At 40.6% G+C, this 20,465-nt stretch overlaps 1 protein-coding gene across 7 annotated transcripts in view; it reads left to right on the top strand.

Moving 5' to 3' along the window:
* SOBP (sine oculis binding protein homolog) overlaps positions 1 to 20,465 on the top strand; it is a 162,565-nt gene that overhangs the window by 91,767 nt on the left and 50,333 nt on the right. For 6 of the 7 annotated variants that reach the window (XM_072831872.1, XM_072831879.1, XM_072831873.1 and 3 more), the window contains exon 5: positions 3,794 to 3,889. The exons of the other annotated variant lie outside the window; for it this stretch is intronic. In XM_072831872.1, coding sequence (XP_072687973.1) covers positions 3,794 to 3,889 — 96 coding nt within the window. The remainder of the gene's footprint in view (positions 1 to 3,793; positions 3,890 to 20,465) is intronic. 7 annotated transcript variants of the gene reach the window in all.

The following is a 20,465-nucleotide window of genomic DNA, read 5'->3' as shown; positions in this document are numbered from 1 at the left end:
AGCTAAAAGTCGTTCTGCTTCGTGTTATTACCGTGACTGGAGATTCTGAATCTCTGCAGGGTTTGCACACCCCTCCCTGCAGGGGTTGTAGGCTCTCTCCGTCCGCCTGCCTGCCTTGATAGGCTATTGTCTGCTGTGCAGAGGCAGAAAAGGCACTGGCTTCAATATAAAACGGGTTATAAAATGTTCTAAAATGATTCTACATGTGGGGTAAGAAGGTTCCCAGGATGTTGTCTAACATGGCCCGCAAGTTGCTAGGCGTGGAAACAGGGCTCATTCCCGCAGAACACTTCCCATGCACCGGGCTGGGGCTGGGGCTGCCGGTGCAGTGGTGAGGAACCAGGCACCCCCCCTGCCCTGAGGAAGCATGCAGTCCTGGGGGAGGAGAGACAGAAATCACACCAACCGGCATAAAGTTGTACCTGTGTCAAGTCTAAGGGCACGTGGGGATTTTTGACTTGATTAGAGAGTTTCAGAATGACCTTTGGAGGAGCTGGTCTAGTAGTTCCTGCAAGATTATTTGGCATGCCAGCAACTAAAATAAGGATTTTTTTTTCTTTCTTTCTTTCTTTCTTTCTTTCTTTCTTTCTTTCTTTCTTTCTTTCTTTCTTTCTTTTTTTTTTTTTTTTTTTTTTTATTGCCTGCAAGCAGCTAGTCATGTCATCTCTCGGATCTTTAGAGTTAGACCCATCTCAGAGGCCATGTCCTACATCCTCTTAGTGTTGCATAGCAGTTCAGCCCAATAAGGTTTGGGACATGGTTAGAGGACATCTTGCCAACACTCTGCCAAGGGCCTTCTCTCCATACCCCTCTTCTGGGCATGCTCCTTGGATTGGTGTATCTCAGCCCTGCTTGGCCAACACAATCACCTGAGAGCTTTTTTAAAAAACACCATGCCCAGGCCCCATCCTGGACCAGTTCAATCAGAGTCTTGGAAAGGTGGTACAGGAGGGGGAGGACGAGCTCCAATGTTAAAAAGCCACCCCAGATGATTCTAGTATGCAGTGGGAGTAGAGAACTACTGCCTTCGATGAATGCACTTAATTTCACTTAGTCTAGGAATAGTAATTTTAAACTTTACCCTAAAAAAAAAACCCCTTCAGAATGCAAAAGGAATTACTTTGGCAGGAGGTGGGTGAGTGCTTGTGTATGCACACACACGTGAGGCGGATGGTGCTGGGTCTCCTTACATGTTGTGTGCTTTCCAGCTCTGTGGCATGTGGTGGAAACGCAGCAAATGGCTGGAGGCTGGAATGTCTTAGACTCTGGAATCAGGTTGACTGTGAGAGGCAGACCATTCCGAGGGCCCTGGAGATTGATGCAGAGGCAAATACACGGCTCAATAAAGCAAATTTCTGGCTTTCTCTCTTCACTTCCAATTCTCCCAGTCTCCCTCTGCTTTCTCTTCCACTGCTGCTTTGTTCAGCCCCATAAATTAATAGGCTTTATATGAAGTCTTTAGCTCCTTTGAGAGGAAGCGCCTTCAAATCTTAGACAATGGGAAATTTTTTTTTTGTCCTTTAAAAACACAAAAAGCATTGTGATCACCTTACATGTAAGTGGAATGGATGTATTTTTGCCACCAATGTTGAAAATATCCCCAGGCATCTGGTGTGTATGAATGTGTACACATAGTACATGCATAATAAACATATTCCACCTTATGAATATTTATACACAAGATACATATATATTGAATATAGACATATATGTAAATAGTAGCCCTCGTAAACTATATGCTAAGCGTGTTTCCAAGCATATGTATCTTAGTGCATCAGGAATATAATAAACCTACCACCAAGTTTAGCATATTTTGAGGTGGCATTTTCTGTAGAGTTGTTTATGGTAGGGTCTAGTTACTATCCATTTTTTTTTTTCCCCATCGCTTCAGTGTTTGTTAAGTACTAACTAAAAGTAAGGCACTGGGCATGACAGAGTAAGAAGGATGAAGTAGATGAAATCCCCTGCCTTCAAGAGACCTTGCAGAATGGCTTAAAATGCACTTACAAAGAATCAAAGAATCTAACATTGTTGCTACCCATGGACAGCCTATTGTTTTTCCTCCAGCTGCCTTTTATTTATACACTCCACTGTAAAGTGGGCCCCATCCAAGACTGTAATAGCTCAAACTCTGATGTAGTTGCAGCTTAGAGTTTGACACCATGAGAAGGAAGGAACATCACTGGTTTCAGTGCCTGGATAACCACTGGACATGAACAGTGCTTACGCTTACCGTCACATGTAGTCCAATCCTGGAACTGCATCTTTATCTTACTCTGATTTGGCGGGGGTTGGGGGGGGAAGGTGTAATAAAAAGGCATCTGATCCCAGAGATGTTCGTGAATTTCAAAAACGAAACCAAAACAGAGCAATGTCTTCTCCCACCAAATTCTCGTAACCCACACATTACTGCCATTACTGCCATCATGACATTCCGCGTCCAGATTCCATCCGGTTCCCTCCCTGCAATAAGTAGCGGAAGCCTTTATTAAAAAACAAGCTCTATGTCCTCAAGTGTACCAAGCACGGATCCGTTTCTAAAGTGACAATCCCTAGTCTAGCGGAGGAGCTCGGAGCGAGACTTGTCAGCGGGCTAATTCCACTCCACCAAAGGAGAAACAATACACAAGTGCCGTCATCGCTGTGCCACGGCCGTGTACTCATTGTTTTCTCCCCCTCAATCCATACATCACAACAGGTAGTTCTCAGCTGTTCCCGTGGTGCCAGACATACATTTTATCTAAAGAGACAGCAGACAGAACTACCTGCTGCTTCCTGTGCGGCTCTCCCTGTGTTTCTCTCCTTTTTCCTACTTCACTTGGGCTTTTTAAAAATCGGCTGGCAGGGAGCCAGGAGCTCATCATTTTAATGCAGTGCAAAATGGAATATGCATAATTATATGCAAGCCATATGTGAGGGAGACAGCTCAGCTGTGAATTTCAGGAGGCCAGGAAAGGGAGAGCAGTTAGGGCTAAGATGAGATGAGAGCAGAGCGGGGTGCAAGTGTCACCCAAATGAATGGTTTAATGAGTGTGCTGCAGACACGCCTCCTCTCACCTACCTCTCCCTCTTTCCAACTCCAAACCAGAAACCGATGGAGATTAGAAAGAGAAGACTGTATGCAAGCGGTATTGCTAATGGGTTCTGTTAATGTCTCCATTTAAACTTCAGCTTTCTTAATTAACAGTGTAGATCAAAATAACCAGTAACTTTTAATGCAGCTTCTTAATTAAATCTATTTTTTTTCTGCATTCGATTGAAGAATCATTGTTCTTACTAGATCATTGCTCCTTTCAGATCTTTATTTAAAAATCAAGGGGAATCAGTTTATCTCTGATAGTATTACAATGCAAAATATAACAATGCAAATTGCTTTTCTTATGGCCTTGCTATTAGAATTTTTTTTAAAGTGCATTATCTAGAGATTGCTTAAGCATGCCAAAAAGTTTAAACACGTACGTATGTCATACAATCCTGAATGTGCAACGAAAGTCGCTGGAAGACCAAAGTGGTGGTAATTTCCAACAAAATTATTTGATTTTGGTTTGTTTCATATCATAATTTAAAATATTAACACCACGATGAATCTGCATGTTCAAACCAAACTATGTAAAGAAAAATAAATCCCAAATTTTGATATCTAAAAGGCGTACTGCGTATTTAAACAAACTTCTTAAGAATGTTGTTATTTCTGGATTCCCGTTTGTTTAATGATCTGAGCTGTTATGCTTTTAGCTTTTTTTTTCTTCCATTATTTGTGAGTCCCTAAATAGGCCATTATATTTCCCTTCAGGCTAGAGATGAAGATGGACATGCTGAAAATTTCCCCCAGCAGCACTATGCTAAGGAAACTCCAAGGCTTGCCTTCAAGAATAACTGCGAACTACTTGTAAGAATAACGTACTTACAACAAGTCTAGAATGTTACTTTAGCACAGTGAAAACAGTTTTTGAAAGGGTTTGTTCATTATTACATAATTTATGAAGTCTTATAGTTTTTCTGTATAGAGTTCTAAATGCTAATTCTGATATCACTGAATATTAATGATAAGATCTCAAATTGTTTGCCAATCTTTTATATCGGATTATAGAGCTTGGATGGCCCTGTCTTTATGAGCTTGTTTTGTATGGTAGTTTATAAGCAGCCATTTGGAGAATGGCTAGTAAAGTCAAAATCTAGAGAAAGACAGTTGATCTGTGTAACTTGGAAAAAAAAAATCCCACCTCCACTCCTCCTCCTTCCTTTTTTTTTTTTTTTAGAGATTTATTTATTTGACAGGGAGAGAGGGAGAGAGAGAGAGAGAGAGAGAGCACAAGCAGGGGGAGCGGCAGGGAGAGGGAGAAGCAGGCTCTCCACTGAGCAGAGAGCCCGATGCGGGGCTCGATCCCAGGACCCTGAGATCCTGACCTGAGCTGAAGGCAGACGCTTAACCGTCTGAGCCATTCAGGCACCCTTCCTCCTCCTTCCTAATTGTACACTATTTTAGGAGACAACATGGTAATATTTTGTTCTGCTAGGAAAGATAGCAGAGTTGACACGCAGTACTCCCTTTAGAATTCAAGTATTCCCACACTCTCTTGCCAAACTCCATCAGGCACTTTCGTCTTTTCTATGTAGGAGAAGTCAAAGCAGCGACAGGATGCGGGGATGTTTACAAGTCGTGAGACAGAGGATATCAGCTGTGACAGGGACTCTGTTCCAACGCAGGGTTAATTTGCTGTTCATTTTAGCATTTACAGCAAGACAAGATGAAAAGCAAGCAGGAATGCCTATTATATTTCTATTAAATGAATCTGTTGGGACCTAATGTTCTTGATTAGCTTTTGAAAATGAGTGCTCCGCAATGCATTTTCTGTTTACCTAAAGTAAACAGAGAATGAATTGTCATTTATTTAGAGATTTAAACACTGCTTTTGAAAATGAAGCTTTATGAGGGATCTAGCTATGTTGTCCCTAAATGTTCTTTTCTTTTCAATTGCATTAAAGCAAAAACATTTGCTCCAACTAAATGAAAACATTGAAAGAGAACGAGGATGCTCAGTTGTTACATTCTGAGGTAGTCTCATTTCTATTTAGTTTTTTGGCCGAACACAGCACAGCTTTGCCAGGGCTCGGTGTTAGGAAATCCCACATGTAAAAGTCTTTGGACGTAGCTCTGATACCAACTGTTCATTAAAAAACAAGGTGTCCAAAGAGCAGGAGAAGAGAGAAAAATACAGTTCTTACCCATCCCAGCCGCAGCAGCTAGATGTTGACAGTGAGAAACTTCTTTCCCCGCTCCACAAACTGCATGGTTACAATAGCACCACTCATTCTGTGTGTCCTGTCCCTTGACCAACCGATCCGCAGGCAAATTCGCTGCTTATAAATGCATTTTTTTTTCTGAAAATTTAGCTCACCTTATATTTTATCTTAGGGCTCTTAAACTTCCAGGCCTGCTAGCATTACCTATTTGGGGGAAACCTTTTTGATTCGTTTCCGTTTTTTAATATTTCACCCTATAACTATGGTTATGCCACAGAAGACCATAGGGGCCATTTATGCTATGTTTTGGTGTCAAAATGCTTTGGGGGCGGGTATCTTTACTTCTTTTTAGAGAAATTGTTTGAAGTAATGTGCCGTATTTGATTTTTAAAAAATATTTATTGGTAAAATGAATGTGTTTGAGTGCTGGTTGTGGTCAGTTTCTACAGGAGGAAGTAAAATGCACATGTGAACGTCTTTTCCAGCTATCTTTGGAGAAAATATATGTTTAATCATTGCTATGCTTAAACAAGATATTGTGTTAGCAGTAGTTTTCAGAGATTGGTATAATCTTTGTCCTCCTAGTCACTGTTAGAAATGCTTTATTTTCATCAGCATACTTTTTTTGTGATAAAGGAAAAAGGAGAATAAAGAGAAAAAACAAGTAAGCTTATTTCTCCAAGGAGAAATTTAATTTTTTCAACTGCAAGAGAAGCAGGGGTGTTTGGCTGGTTATGAAGCCTGGAGAAGTTATGTTTCTATATGAAAGAGACTTATACATTCTTAAGAGAGAAATAGGAAGTCCTTGGAGTTTTCTTAGTGCAGCTTAGAGTAAATTTTTAAAGATTCATGAAAAAAAGATTGCAAGTCCTGCTCCAAAGTGCTTTCTTAGCCTAAGAACTGTCTTGCAGCAAGAGCAGTGGGGGGTTTAGAAAGTGGAGGAACCTTGTGGGGGATGCCAGTGGCTCTGGGGAGAAAACCCAGGGCCACAGGTTACTTCCAGGCTCCCACATGATCAGGACGGATGGCTACATGGCTAACCCTCTGGGCCACAGGGGCTGACAGAAAGTGCCCTGGGCAGGTAGATTGGACATTGCCTCAGACTTTATTAGTGACCATTTATTGTCTGCCCTCTCCCCCTTACCACCAGCCTCTGCTGCTTGGAAGAGGGTTAAGCAACCTAAACAGAAGCAAAGCAAAATCCATGCCTGGAATGCACAAGTATGTGTGCTGACAAAGGCGCTGACAAACAAAGCATTGGCTGATAGAAAAATCTGCTGTGCAACTGGAGATTCCTGTAGGGTATTGATTTTTCCATTTAAATCCCAAACTGTGATATGTGCCTTCACACTTAATGTACAACACAGATGACTAGATATTTAGCTTGGTGGCCAAGATTCTTTGGTTGGTGATTGTGCAGCAGCTTCCTTATGCTTTTTATTAATATTGAAAATGCAAGGCTGTCAAGATGACTGACATTAGATAAAGCTTGAGTACTGTTTGATATAACATAATTCAGTGTAACCCCATCTACCTCTTCATAGATAGGTACACATGCACAGACATACGCACACTCCAAGGTAGTTTGCTGGCGTAGCTGAATTTATGGCCATGGCAAATCACTTTCAATAAAACAAACTACAGAAATTCACATCACATTAACACTCCAGAGACACGGCTTATGGGGGTCCACAAGAGGGAACATTTGCAGCCAACTGCAGGTGACTAACTTCTGCCTCAAAGTTCGCCTCCATTGCTGGTCCCTTTACCATTATTGCCCCATTCTAGAAGGCCCTCTCTCCTCTTCTTTTCCTCTATTACAATTCTCATATCGATGGTGGGAGTTTGATTAAGAGCTATGGTGAGAGGAAGACCTTTATCATATTATGAGCTTACATCTCATCATCCAGACATTCTCAGTTCTTAAAAGCCAGCTGGGAGTAAGACCTTGCAGAAATACAGCAGAAGCTGTGTCCTTGGAGGGAGAAGACCTGTAGCTAAAAGGAGAGGAATGTTGAGATGGTTTGGGGGAAGGAACTGAAGGCATCCAAGCCTACTCCCCAGGTGTTCTTAAAGCCAGTGCAGAGAACATCACTGCATTCAGGAAGGAGGTCAAAATATAAACAAAGAACAGCAGCAGCAATCTCCTGTAATTGGGTTGGAAAGAAAACAGGTTTAGGAAGTCTGAAAGGAGAAGTAAGAGAAAGAAAACTTAAGGGGGGAAATCAGCCTGTTTTCCTCAATTCCAGATTCCAGAGTCATCACCAAGACACAGTCTGACTCCCTTTGGCTTTCCCTAAGGCTGTTAGGCGTGGGAGTTTTGCAGAGGTGGGGGAAGGAGTCCACCGCTGGAAGGCTACATAAAAATAGCATCAGGGAAGAATTCTTTCTGGTCACTTAGAAGGCCAGTGTAGCGAGAAGATGAAAACCATTTTAGTTTTGTGGCCTGTGAACCGAGATGGTGGGGAGCAGAGATACTTAGGCAGTTTTTCTATGGGTTGATTTGTCCATCTCATTTCCTTGTGAAGGTAGACAAAAGTTGGATTACAAGAGTTGGACATAGTCCTTAGGTAGAACTGCTGGTATGGAACTGCTTTGTATTAATACATTGTTCAATTAGCAAGACATTATTGAGCATCTTCTGTATACATGGAATTGTATTGCACAGTGCTTTCGGGGGACCCAAAATAGAAAAAGACGCAGTGCTTTCCCTGAAGGAGCTTACAGTTCAGTAAGAAGAGTAGGCATATACAGTATTGTAGTCATCAGGAATGTGGGCTCTCATCCTGAAAATTAGTATTTTGCCCAGCCAGACTTTAACTTATATGATATTACTCTGGTGGTATCACTAAGGATCATAAGCACAAAGGCTTAGCGTTTATGATGACACGTCTGGTATTACATCACAGTGGATCCTCTTAGACCTCTCTGAATCTCAGATCTTCATCTATAATATGTGATAATAAAAGGTAATAACCTCAGAAGATATAGTAACCTTAACCATGATGATATATTTAAAATGCCTGGTGCATAATAACATTCAGTATGTATTAGCTGCTATTATTATGATTCTTCTTAGTCTCCTGACTGTTATCATTACACGGACGGCTGTGCCCCAGAGAGCACGAGCAAAGTTCCAGAGTACAAAGGAAGAAGAGATTATTTCCAAATGTAGTAGTTAGAGACGTAACAAAGGAGGAAGATACCTTTACTCTAGGCCTTATATAGGTTGGATTTTGGTAGTTGGAGCTGAGGTGTAAGGGAAGGGGGCATTCTAAGCAGAGGTGTAAGGGAAGGGGGCATTCTTAGCCATGGCAAAGGCAAGGAGATGGGAGACTATAGACCAGGTGACTCATCCACAGGTGGCACTAAGTTGACCAGAGTATAGAGTACCTGAAAGATAAGGGGGGTTGGGGGGGAGGCGGTGAGCTGGCAGGTTGGTTCATTTGCACAGGTCTTAATTACTGACACCATCCTATCAGGTTTGGACTTCAGAAGTTCTACTTCATGGAAATTCCTAGTACTTCTGTGTATTAAAAAAATATATTATGGAATAATCACTAACATGCTCAAGAGTAGAGAGAGTGATGTAATTAGTGGACTCCCACGTACCTATCACCTAGCTTCAACAATGATCCACTCTTCATCTTGCTTCATCTATCACTTTATCCTCTACCCACCCCATCCTCTTTTTATTCTGCTGGAGGATTGTAAGCAAAGAAGCTTTTTTGCTTCTTTTCTGGCAAAGACTTCAGCTCCCCCAGTTTTCTGTCTAGAAAGAATCCATTGACACTGATTAAATTGGGTATTGAAGCTTTAGGACTAAGCACACGTAAAACAAATGACTGTTGGTCGTGCGGTGTGCCCTTCCATCCCTGCCCAGTACAACCTTGCAAGTCTTGGACAATCAGGTATAGTTTAGAGAGCCTTTCAGGTAAAAACCACACCACACCACACTGCCAGTGGTGACCTGAGTTCTTCACTTTCACACCCCTGGTTCTAAATGTATTTCTTTAAAAGATCAGATCTCTTTGCAACCCAGTCCAGCTCATGAGTGTATGTTGGCCTGAGAACAGCAGGAAGGAGCAATTCTGGGATTGCAGTCATGTATTAGCTATTGCTAGGACTTTCCTGCTAGATCATGGAGACTTCATGAGAACCACCCCACATCCCAAAGAGTGATAGAACCTGTCACCTTTCACTTGAAACTTGTTAAGCTTTTTAAAATAGGCATAGGTAACCAAAGACCCTCCCCTTAACCCTTGGTTTAACAGAAAGCCAGATTCGTGCCCGGGCTCAATTTGAAGTTACACAGTTGCTTTGATGTTACAGCCGAGCAGCATAAAGCACCAAGAATGTAAGTTTGCAGTGACACACTTGGACTTATGTCACATCAAATAAAATATCATATGACATTTGTGTATGTAGTATGCTGTGTACCAGTTTCCTGAAATAGTAATTGTAACAGCCCCAAACATGTAAAATGACCTAGAAAACCCCAGGGACTGGTTGCTGTCTAGAGAGAGTTGGCCTATCCCATCATTTTTACACCCACCCTCCAGATCCTGTTAGTCGGGGGCTATTCCTGTGCTCCTACAGTTTTTTGAAAGATGTTTTAGAAAAATAGAACTTTTTAGAAAGAAAAAAGACCAGCGTTAGACTAAGCAAGGGATGGTTCCAATGGAGGTGGCACAATTATGCCCTGCAGCAAGACCTCTCTTTTTTAACAGGGGCAGAAGGGATGCATTCTCCTTGGGCTGTCATATTCCCTCTGTTTCCATAAGTGCTGTTGTTTCACCTTGCTCTAGTTTGCTGCTTCTCTTTCTTTCCAGCCTCTTGGCTCCATTCCTGCTGTGCTCTCATGGTTCGGAGCCTCCTTCTTCTCCTGTATAAAGACCCTCTGTACTGCAATAGACCATCTCCCTCCGCTCCCCAACTATGCAAACCTTTTTTAACTCTCTCTTTTGTGTTCCTTTATTTGAGGGAGAAACCACTAGGCTAAGGGCTAGAGTCCCCCAGCTTCTGCACTGGTATAAGGACATTTCTTGGAGCTAGGGACCCCCGATTTGATCGGAGATGATTGATCCTCAGCAAACTTCCTTTTCCAGGATATGGAGATCTTTGCCTTTCTAGTCTCAGGGCCATTGCACAAAAAGGTCAGAGGCATAATGGTTTGGTTTTCATGCTGACTTCTCACATGGTACGTGGCAGTGGTTCTTAGAGCCAGAGAGAGGTATGGAGGACCCTGTGTTCTCCAGGGGAGACAGTGTGGTGTGGTGGATGAGAATGGGTGTCCCAAGGTCTGCTCTGCAGATGTGCCAGCTGTGCAACCTGGGCAAGTTCCTGCCTGCCCTGAGCTTCAGTGTTTTTATCAACAAAATTAGAATAAACACAGTATGTACCTTATAGGGTTGTTTTGAGGAGTAAATGGGATCATATATAAAAGTATGCATCTTAGTATACCTGGTACGCAGTAAACATTCAGTAAGTGTCAGCCTTATTACTAAAAAAATGGAGCTAAAGGTGGCATTAGTTTAAACAAAATCTTAAGGCAGATGCTGGGAGTACTGCCTTTATTCTCTAACTAGAGTCTCTTCCCAATTGGTTGGGATAGAAGCCAGTATATAATATTTTAACTTCAGAGAAACTCTTGAATATCTACTCACTTGCCTATTTATGCTGAAGGCACTAGAGATGCCTGTTGGCTGCATAGCAAATATTGCTGACTTGTGAGTTACTGCAATATTGGAATACTTTTTTGAAGAAGAATACAAAACTTTCAAAATATGGTATGGTGTTGTACTGAGCTTGGATTCTTGAGCTAGACAGTTTGGTTCAGATTCAGGAATCTCCACCATCCCACCCATTGGCTATGTGACCTTGGGCAAGTCACAGAATGTCCGTGTCCTCCTCTATAAAATGAGGACAGTATCTCTCCAGTAGAGTTGGTGTGATGTCCAAATGAATGAACACCCAGAAGATTCTTAAAATGGTATTTGGCAAGCAGTTGGTACTCAATCAATATTGCTGTGGTTATGATTATGATTATTTCTTCCAAGGCTGCTTATTTTCAAGCACGTCATAGGGTACCACTTGGCCACATTTTCTAGTCATAGATTCTCTGAAAGTGTTGGGTGTGCACATTTGCTTGCAAAAGCCACAAAATTTCCTTGTAAGCAATGAGAAGGACAAGATACATTATGTGGATAGTTCTTAGAGTTAAGCTTTTTTTTTTTTTTTTAAATATACCTCTCAGGGAAGATTCTCTTCATGATCCAAGACCCCTTCACCTCGCCCTACCATTTAATAGTAAAATTGTTAATCTTGGAGATATGCAACTAAGAAATTAAAGGAAAAAATTTAATTGACACCTGGGAATATCTGCAGTAGCAAGTAGATGTGCCTGTTAAGGAAAGGAGACAAGAAATCATCCTTTGTGAGGTGCCTCCAATATGCCAGCACTGTGCTCAGTCCTTTATACACTTTCCTTTAAACTGTTCACTCTCCATAACTTTGCTAAACAAGAATTGTTATTTCTACTTTAGGTAGAGAAGGTAAAATTAATAATGTTATGTTCCTTGTACTGGGGGAGGAAAGGGGATCCAGTAAGGAGGTGCAGAGCCAAGGTTCAACCCGTATCTCTCTGACCTGTGCTCAGGCCAAGACACACTGCTGCCATCTCAGGGTAGGGACCGGGTCTGATACACCCTTGCATCCCAGGGATGGAGAAGATATTTGATCTATCTTGGTGGAATGAAGGAATTAAGAAATTAATTCAGAATCACTCTTTCTAGCTTCTTTATAGTCACAATTCTTTGGGAGAATTCTGAAGCCAGAAAGAACATCTATGAGAATGTCAGAAGGGGAATTTATTCAGAAAGACCTATAATGTTGGAGAATTCCCAATGCAAAATAAATTGTGGGGAAAGGAACCAAAGTATATGTTTTTTAATTTGGTAGACTATAAAAAATATATTTTTCAATCTGATATAAGCATTTGAGTGTATTATTTTCAAAAAACTGACAGCCATAGATTAGGTATGATAAGTGCAAAGTCTTCTTTTGAAGATTTAGATTCTTTTTGTGATCAGTAAGGCCATTTTAAAAAGGGCTGACCTCTTTTGCTTTAGTACTGTTGTATTCCTCAGAGTGAACTGACCTATATATCCTTCGAGACTTCTGGCTGCTACCTGGGGTCAAAGTCAGTCATATCCTCCCTCATTGCTTTAATTGCTAGAACTGAACAATTACCTAAAATACCAAAGAAAACTTGCCTCTGGTGTTTCACAGAAACTTTAGGTCATATATCAAACAAATCCAGAAAATCAGATAGGATATCAATTATCGATATAAAAGTACACAAGTAACCAGCCAGAACGAAAATTCATCATATTCAGTCATGTGTTTGGCTTATGGCTGGAAGGACAAGCTAACCAAAGTCTCTTGGGGGGGAAAAGAGAAAGGCCATGAAAAATATTTGGAGTTGAGAAGAATGACATGTATGAGTAATAAGGGAGGCAAGAAATTGGAGATGGGGATGTGGGGGTGATGGGGGACTGGTGAGAGGGAATTTTGAAAGGGAAGAAGGAAGATAAAAGCCCATGATTAAGCTGCAAATGAACAGATTCAGGCAAATAAGAGTCTTTAAAAAGAATGTATTTTCTCACTGCATTTGGCTTGAAGTAGGTTTCATAATCACGTATTTTGGACACACTTCCAGGTGTCAGGTCTTCCTGAGGGCTCTCTTCTCATGGCTACATACAACCAGAAGAGGAGACCTTTTCATTCCAGATGAGGCTCCCTTTGGCCAAGAGCTCTGTGAGGCAGGAGCTTGGTCTTCCCTCACGGTATCTCTGAGAACTGCCCTTGCCCACAGCACATTGCATGCATAGAAAAATGCACTCCCCCCCCCAACAGTGTAACATCTCAGAAATGGGATTGTGTACTACAATTGATAACTGGTCATTTTTTAATTGGCAGTGTTTTTCCCTACAATGGTATCTCAAAAATCAGTGATGACATTGATTCCATGAACTGTGGAGGTCGGTGCTCAGTGATTATTTGTTAAATGAGTGCATGCAATAACCTGTCCACCTGGTTCTAGTTCACGTAAAAGTGAAGCGCTTACGGTTGGCTCTCGATTGTGCATCGGCCACTGACAAGTTCAGGTGGGGAGGTGGCCTGTGGTTGTCACGGCTGAGCATGTTACTGCTGTATGCTTTCCCTTCAGTGGAGCCGACAGATGGCTTTGTTCATTTTCTCAAACAAAATGTTGAACCAGTTAAGACAGACCCTAGATAAGCCAGGTTTAAAATAATAAGCACAACTTTCCCCCTTAATTTCCATAAAATTGCTTAATGTTCTACCATGGGTTGCACATCCATCAATATTTCTCTTGAAAATTCATGAAGATACATTGGTGGAAGAGCTAGGATTCCTTTCTTTTTCGCAATAGAACATGCCGTAGGTTACGTTAGGCTAAAGTATGTTTCTTATAAATCAGGATGCCTTTATCCATCATCATCACCATCACCAACATCTCCTAGAGAAGTTCCCAATCTTCTAAAGAGACAAGTACACATGGATGTATTTCCTACACTTCAAGTTTCATAATCCACGTTCAGGATATCAACTTGTATGGATAGGTAAAGTTACACCCTAACTTAATTATGTGAAATACTCCGCTGCTTTACAGAGGTCAGATCTCAATATGCTTTGATTTAATTTTTATGGAAATTTTGAATCTGATCTTGATATGACAGGAGGATCTGTTATACACTTATTTGTGTGAACAAGGAGGGGAGACCCATATAAACATTTTAAGTGTCAAAGCCTGAGGTGGGAAGAGAGCAATATTTAAATACTGCTCACTGTGTTAGGATAAAGCCTTCATGAAAAGTATCCAGATTATTACAAAATGTAAAATACTTTGGGGACCTCCATTACATACCCAGTTCAATCAGTGGTGCTTTTAACTTCTCAATTGTCTGATTTTAGTGTAAGGGCACTCCCAACGAACTAAACACCATTTTTGGCTTAGAGAAATATCTGTATATTAGCCAGATAGCTTGAATTTTGAAAATAAGTGACACTGTTGCATATATATGTATGAAATACAATCATATGGAGGCAAACTGTTATGTCCTATGTGAAAATGTGGGTACACATACAAAGGAAAATGAAAATAAACTAGAGCATTACAAAAGTACTTATCAGCCTGTGGCATTTAACACATCTCATTTATGCAGTATTTTTTCTATAATAATTTGAAGTTTATATATGAAAACATAAAAATAAATAACACGGAAAAGTTGTAATGAAGTATTTATTTTCATTTTTCCTTAACATTTTGGTTTTTAGACAATGTTCTGACTGTCATCCTATCAGCCAAGTTGGAAACTTAGCTGTATCAGTGGAGACAGCCAGTCCTGATAATTCAAACCCAAAAGACCTTTTCTCAAGGGATATATTTTTCCAGGTTAATTTGGTCTGAATCGCTCTTATATCTCTAATTTATTCTTTTGTATACACTGCATGAAGACAATGTCTAGAATGCAGTGCCGTGTCTATAAAGATTTAAAGCCTTTTTAAAAAATTTAGTGTCTTTAGTGTCATGGACAGACATCTGAAAAAGTAGAGTGAATATGAGAGTAGGAGGTTATGGTGTGTGTGTGTATGTGATCCAGATTTTGAAGCCATTTGTCTTTCCATTTTTCCAGTGCTGTCATGTGTTGCAGTGTAAACAACGTATAAAATGTGAATCTTTCTCATCAGGAGTTTATAAACAAACTGTCCTTATATGAACAGTGAACTCCCAGTGAATAGCAAAGTACCAAATGGGTGGTGTGCTGGTTAGAGAATAGAAATACATATTAAAGTGTTCTGTATGCAGTAAAGAGGTTAAGAGATGGGAAGAGATGGTGGGACGGTGTCAGCAAGAGTAGATGCTCAGAGAGGGCGGGTCCTGGGCTAGTCGTTGGAGATGGGTGCACAATAGAAGAGTATCTCAGAGAAAGAGAAGATCGTGGAGGGGAGGTGATGATGAGTGAGGTGAGCAGCGAGCACATGGCGGGGTTCAGTTGAGAGGCTGCCGGACATACATCATTCTGAGAGGGGAGAGGAGGTAACTTGGTAGGTTGTGGTCAGATAATAAAAACAGAAACACGCAGCTGATTTCACATTTGGTGTTTTAGGATCTAGGGCTCTGTAGTAGGCACCTGAGCTGGGAAGTACTATTGTGAAAGCAGTGCTTTCACAGGTTGGAGGACGGGAGTGGGGAGACTTCTAGAAGGTGGTTGGTACTATCCAGGCACACTGTGATGGGGACAAAGGCTTCTCACAGCTGGAAAGGCAAGAGACTGCAAACGGCTGTCCAGAAATATTGGTCACCAAGTTCTCATGACCATGTTAATATAAATAACTGGCAAAAATTTCATCTCAAGCCAATTTCCGTGTAAATTTAGATTTCAGATAACAGTCTTATTTGAATAAGTAGCTAGTTGTGGTCAGCGGCAAAAACAAGATCAAAGTAGAAGCAAGACACTGAAGTTTGAAACATTTGTGATCCAGAATGATTTGGGGATCAGCGTGATTTGAACTGTAAAAATACACACTAAGGGTGAAAGTTTCTTAAGTTTGGATTAAAAAGGCTAGAACCTCCACTAACAAGAATGTAATAATCCCTTCCTTCAGAAAACAGCACAGAGGCAGTAGAGTGTCTGTGCCCTGGAGTCACATTAACTCAGTCCATTTCCTGGCTCTGTGGTTACTAGCTTTGCAGTCTTGGGAAAGTCAGTATCTGCATCTGTAAAACAGAAATAGTAGCTGCTTATGATTAATGTAAAATCTAAATGAGATAATACGTATAAAATGCCTAGCATATAATAAACCCTCAATAAACGGTAACTAACAAAGGGAATAAAACCCCTGACCTTGTACTCAACTTTTAAGAGAAAGAAGGAAATGCCAATAAATAAAATTCACGTGAGTCTTCAGAATCCTTTTATTTATGTATTTATTTGAGTATAGTTGACGCAGTGTTACATTAGTTTCAGGTGTACAACATAGTGTGGTTGGACAACTCTACATGTATGCTCTGCTCAACTGCAAGTGTAGAATCCTTTATTTAAAAAATTTTTTTTTCAGAATCCTTTATTTTTTAAATGAAGACAAAATTCTCATCATACATAGCTTTTGGTTATATGGCTTATTCTTTATACCTTGCATGTGGAGTATTCTAGAAGAAGAACTGGTGTTTATTCAGTAATGACCCTAAAAATTTTAAAGATCTTCATCAAATTAAAAAAAAAACTTTTTATTAAATGTATTGAGTTTACTGAGATAGAACATTAAATGGATATCAAATGGCTTTGGGGGAAAAAGGTCTCACACAAAAAGGGTATGCTGTTTAATTCCTCAAATTAAAATTTTTATAATCCTACATTCTGAATTATTCTAATTACCTGACCACTTAAAATTCTACTTTTCTTTTGGAAATGAATACCATCACCCATGTCTTTGGCCATCTTCTTTGTTCATAAATGGACAAGTTTCAGATTATATCAAATTAGGCACGTAATTATTGACTTGATAAATCAGTTTTCCTTTGATCTGATTTAGCTGTCTGGAATATATTTGGGACCTGTTACAGTTGTAAAAATGAAAAACAAAGACAGAAGAATCCAAAATAGTGTAAGCAAAACGTCGTTTAGTGAACATGACAAAGCTGGAGACCATGTCCCTGGGTTAGAACTTCTCTTTGAAATAGTTGGGCTGCCCCTACAGATTATCAAGGTCATGTTCAAGATTAAAATGAGCTGTGGGACAATAAATTGCCCGTTACAACAGATAAACATGCAAACAGAAAATGAGACCTAATGTCTTTCCATGTGCCCTGATTTTTTTTCTTTCTGAGCCTAATATACCTAGTTAGGCTAATTTAGTTTTAGCTTTAGTTATGCTTTCTAAAATTACAGTGTGTGTGAGGATTGGAATTTTTTTCTTCCAACAGGAATGAGGGTATACATAAAATGCTTTCTCCCCCTCCTGCTGGGAATGGTGAGTCACATGTCTCCCGGCTCTCTCCCTGTGTCTAGTCAGTCTGCAGTGGGGATGCCCTCTCCCAGGCAGGGTCCATGATGGGAACCAGCAGCCTTGCAGCCTTGCATCTAGGAGACTGGCTCTCAACATCATCAAAGTGTTAGCCCCAGCAAACAATGAAAGTATAGTCCTTTGTTTTTAAATTGTGAAACTAACCACACAAAGTTATATTTAGATTTGGAAGTCCCAGTTTAAAAAAATGTGGTTGAGTCTACTGTTTAAAAAGAAAAAAAAAAAAAAAAACCCACCACCATACATGGGTTTACATTTTCAGTTTTCTGTTGCAAGAAAGAATTGACAGGACTCTTCAGGATGCTGATGGTTAGAGCAGAAGCCTGGGAGTCGATAGAGGTTCTGGAGTCAGTTCTTCTCTCACAGATGGCCATCATCACCATCTCTTTGGCTTTTCCTGGCCAAGCATTAACTGTCTAATGTTAACTGTTTCCAGAAATTAAATAGGGAATTTTATGCAAGTACCACATACTAGCATGCTTTCTTCACAGCCCGCATCATCGATTCCTTCCACTGTTCAGTCAGCCAGCTTATACCGAGGGCCTATTAATGTGCAGGACACCAGATCAACTTGGATGGGTACGAAAGGGGCTACGTTTTTTAAAGAATTCCATCCTTAACCTTATAAGATCTTTGTATGTTTACTTTATATTATATGTGTACTATATAGATAGATCTAGATATAAAGTCATCTTTAAAAAGCTTTGAATAGGTGCTCAAGAAATACTTACTGTATGAATGAATGAACAAACCACCCTGGTGTGGCTCCCAGTTGGCACTCTTCCACAGCCAGCTCAGACGCCAAGGTCTCCCCTGTGTCTAGGGAGTTGTCAGGAATGTCTGGAATGCGGTGCATTGGCTGAGTTGAGTTCCTTTCTGACACATTTCTGAGTTGTCCAGTTGCCCAGGGCCTAATGAACAGTGGCCGAAGATGTAGAAGCCACTTACGGGCTCTGAGGACTGTCTGTGGTCACTCGCTCAGCTATAGCAGACCTCAACCTCTCCCCTTACCCCAAAAGCCCAGGTTTGTTTCCCAAATGAGAGAATAGGGCCTGGAAAGAATTTTCTCCAAATCGTATTTAACTCCCTATAATTCATGTTTATGTTTTGGATGTAACAAGTAGGGAAGGTACAGAGTACCTGAGGCATTAGAGTGAAAAACAGGTATTTTTTTTTTCATTCCTTTTGAACTATGTAGATTAAGATTTTTAATGAAAGAAATACTTTGGAATCGCCACCACATTCCTAGGTTTAAGGGACACACTCACTCTGGTTAGTCTAGGACAGCCAGCAGAGCTTCCAGAATGCCTTCCCTGCCAACCCCCATTTCTTTCTCTTTTTCTCTCAGGTGATTTTCACACCAAATGTCAATAGGTCCAAGATGTCGTTTTCTCTGGAACCCTCATTCTGCTGCATTGGCCCCACAGAATTGTCATATTTCTTTTTGAAATGGAACTATGCGAAGTCTTGGATTTTATTACAGAATTTAATACCAATAATTACTTAAAATTTAATGAATTTCACTACTGACTTAATTGCTTTTGAGTAGTTCCACTTAACTTATTAAAGAGAAGCAAGGACATATTCATTTAATGAGCAGCAGAAGTCTTGCCCTCACATCTGCCTACATTCTCTTTTCAATTAATCAATTATAGTCCGATGGTGTGTAATTACACATTAAGAAAGTTATTGGATATCGCAGCATGCTTGTCCCGGGAGGCTCATGAATACACTAATATAACACACCTGTAATGACCTGCGCTCAGATCTGCAAATTATACTCATTTCTCTCTCTTTCTCTTTGCTAAATTAAGATGAGAGCAATTGCCATTAACTTTTGGAGTCACATCTATTCAATGTGATATGCAGAGAGAAAGTGAAAGAGAAAGACTGAATGAAAAGTAAAAATGGAAGAAAGAGACTTTTTCTGCAAGTATAAGTTACCTGCATTTTGAAATGAGCTCCCTGAGGCCGGCCGTTGTGAGCTATTGCAGTATTTCCGAGGGGCCAGTGGCTGTCCTTCTGAACTGTGTCTACTCAATCATACCAAATACTTGTGAAAAATCAGACCAGCATTATTTGAACTCAAATAGTGACTTGCTTTTCACCTTCCTTTAATCTCCTGATGAGATAAATAGGAGAACAGGAAAACCTTTTGAAATCACATTCAGGCAAATTTGCCAGGCTTGTTTCAAATCAAACCAAAGTCTGGAACTGATCCCCATGCAGGAGCGCTAAGCCTCTGCATAGCAACTAAGCTGTGTTAAAAAAGAAAAAAAAAAAAAAAAGAAGAAGAAGAAGAAAGAAAAGAAAGAAAGGAAAAAGACCCTATTAAAAATTCGCTGCTAACAAAGAGCAAATTTTACTACATTAATGGCCTAAAGGCTCTGCTTATGTGAAGGGGTCTGTTCGACTATGTCCTTCTGATTTATGCTAAATCAGTCAAACTCAACAAGAACTTCTTGATCCAAATTATATATTAAGAGGCATTCTAAATGCCTAAACTAACCAAGTGATTTTAAGCAAAATGCCCTGTTAAAATAAGCTTTTGATGTCTGCACAACTCCAACTCAAGAAGCAATCTGTTGACATTTTCGGCAAATGCTATCTTAGTCTGAGACAGAGACAGCAGTGGCTTCTTCAGAGTATTCTTCTGAGTGAAGTGCTTCCTCTCTCCCTCTCCCCCCTCTCCTCCTCCACAAAAAAACCCTGCTACTATTATTCGGTCCTTGAGGTGCTGACAAGGTCACATCTACTGTGATTAATGGCTGTCCATCAGAATAGAAAGAAGGATACTTTGATACTCAGCTAGCAGATGCTCATGAACATGCAAATGATCGTGGCGAGCCTTCTTGGTAGGGAAGGATTTGCTTTGTTGATGTTTTTAACTCGACGGCCAATTTTGGGCATTTTGTGTGCGCTGTTTTCCCTGCTTACAGCCATTGGTCGTGCGCACCCCACAGTCACTTAGGCAGAGCCTGCCTCTCTGTGTGCCTCCTGGGGATGCCCAGGACCCCACTCCACTGGCCGTGAACGGAGAACATATGTCAGCGGCAGAGGCTCTCCGTGTACTTTCAGGGTGTGTCCTTTCCTGGCACTCCTGGCCTGTC

Source organism: Canis lupus, chromosome 7 (genome assembly GCF_048164855.1).
Source record: "Canis lupus baileyi chromosome 7, mCanLup2.hap1, whole genome shotgun sequence".
Classification (NCBI taxonomy): domain Eukaryota; kingdom Metazoa; phylum Chordata; class Mammalia; order Carnivora; family Canidae; genus Canis; species Canis lupus.
Note: the sequence above shows the minus strand (reverse complement) of the source record. Positions and strands in the feature narration are given on the sequence as shown.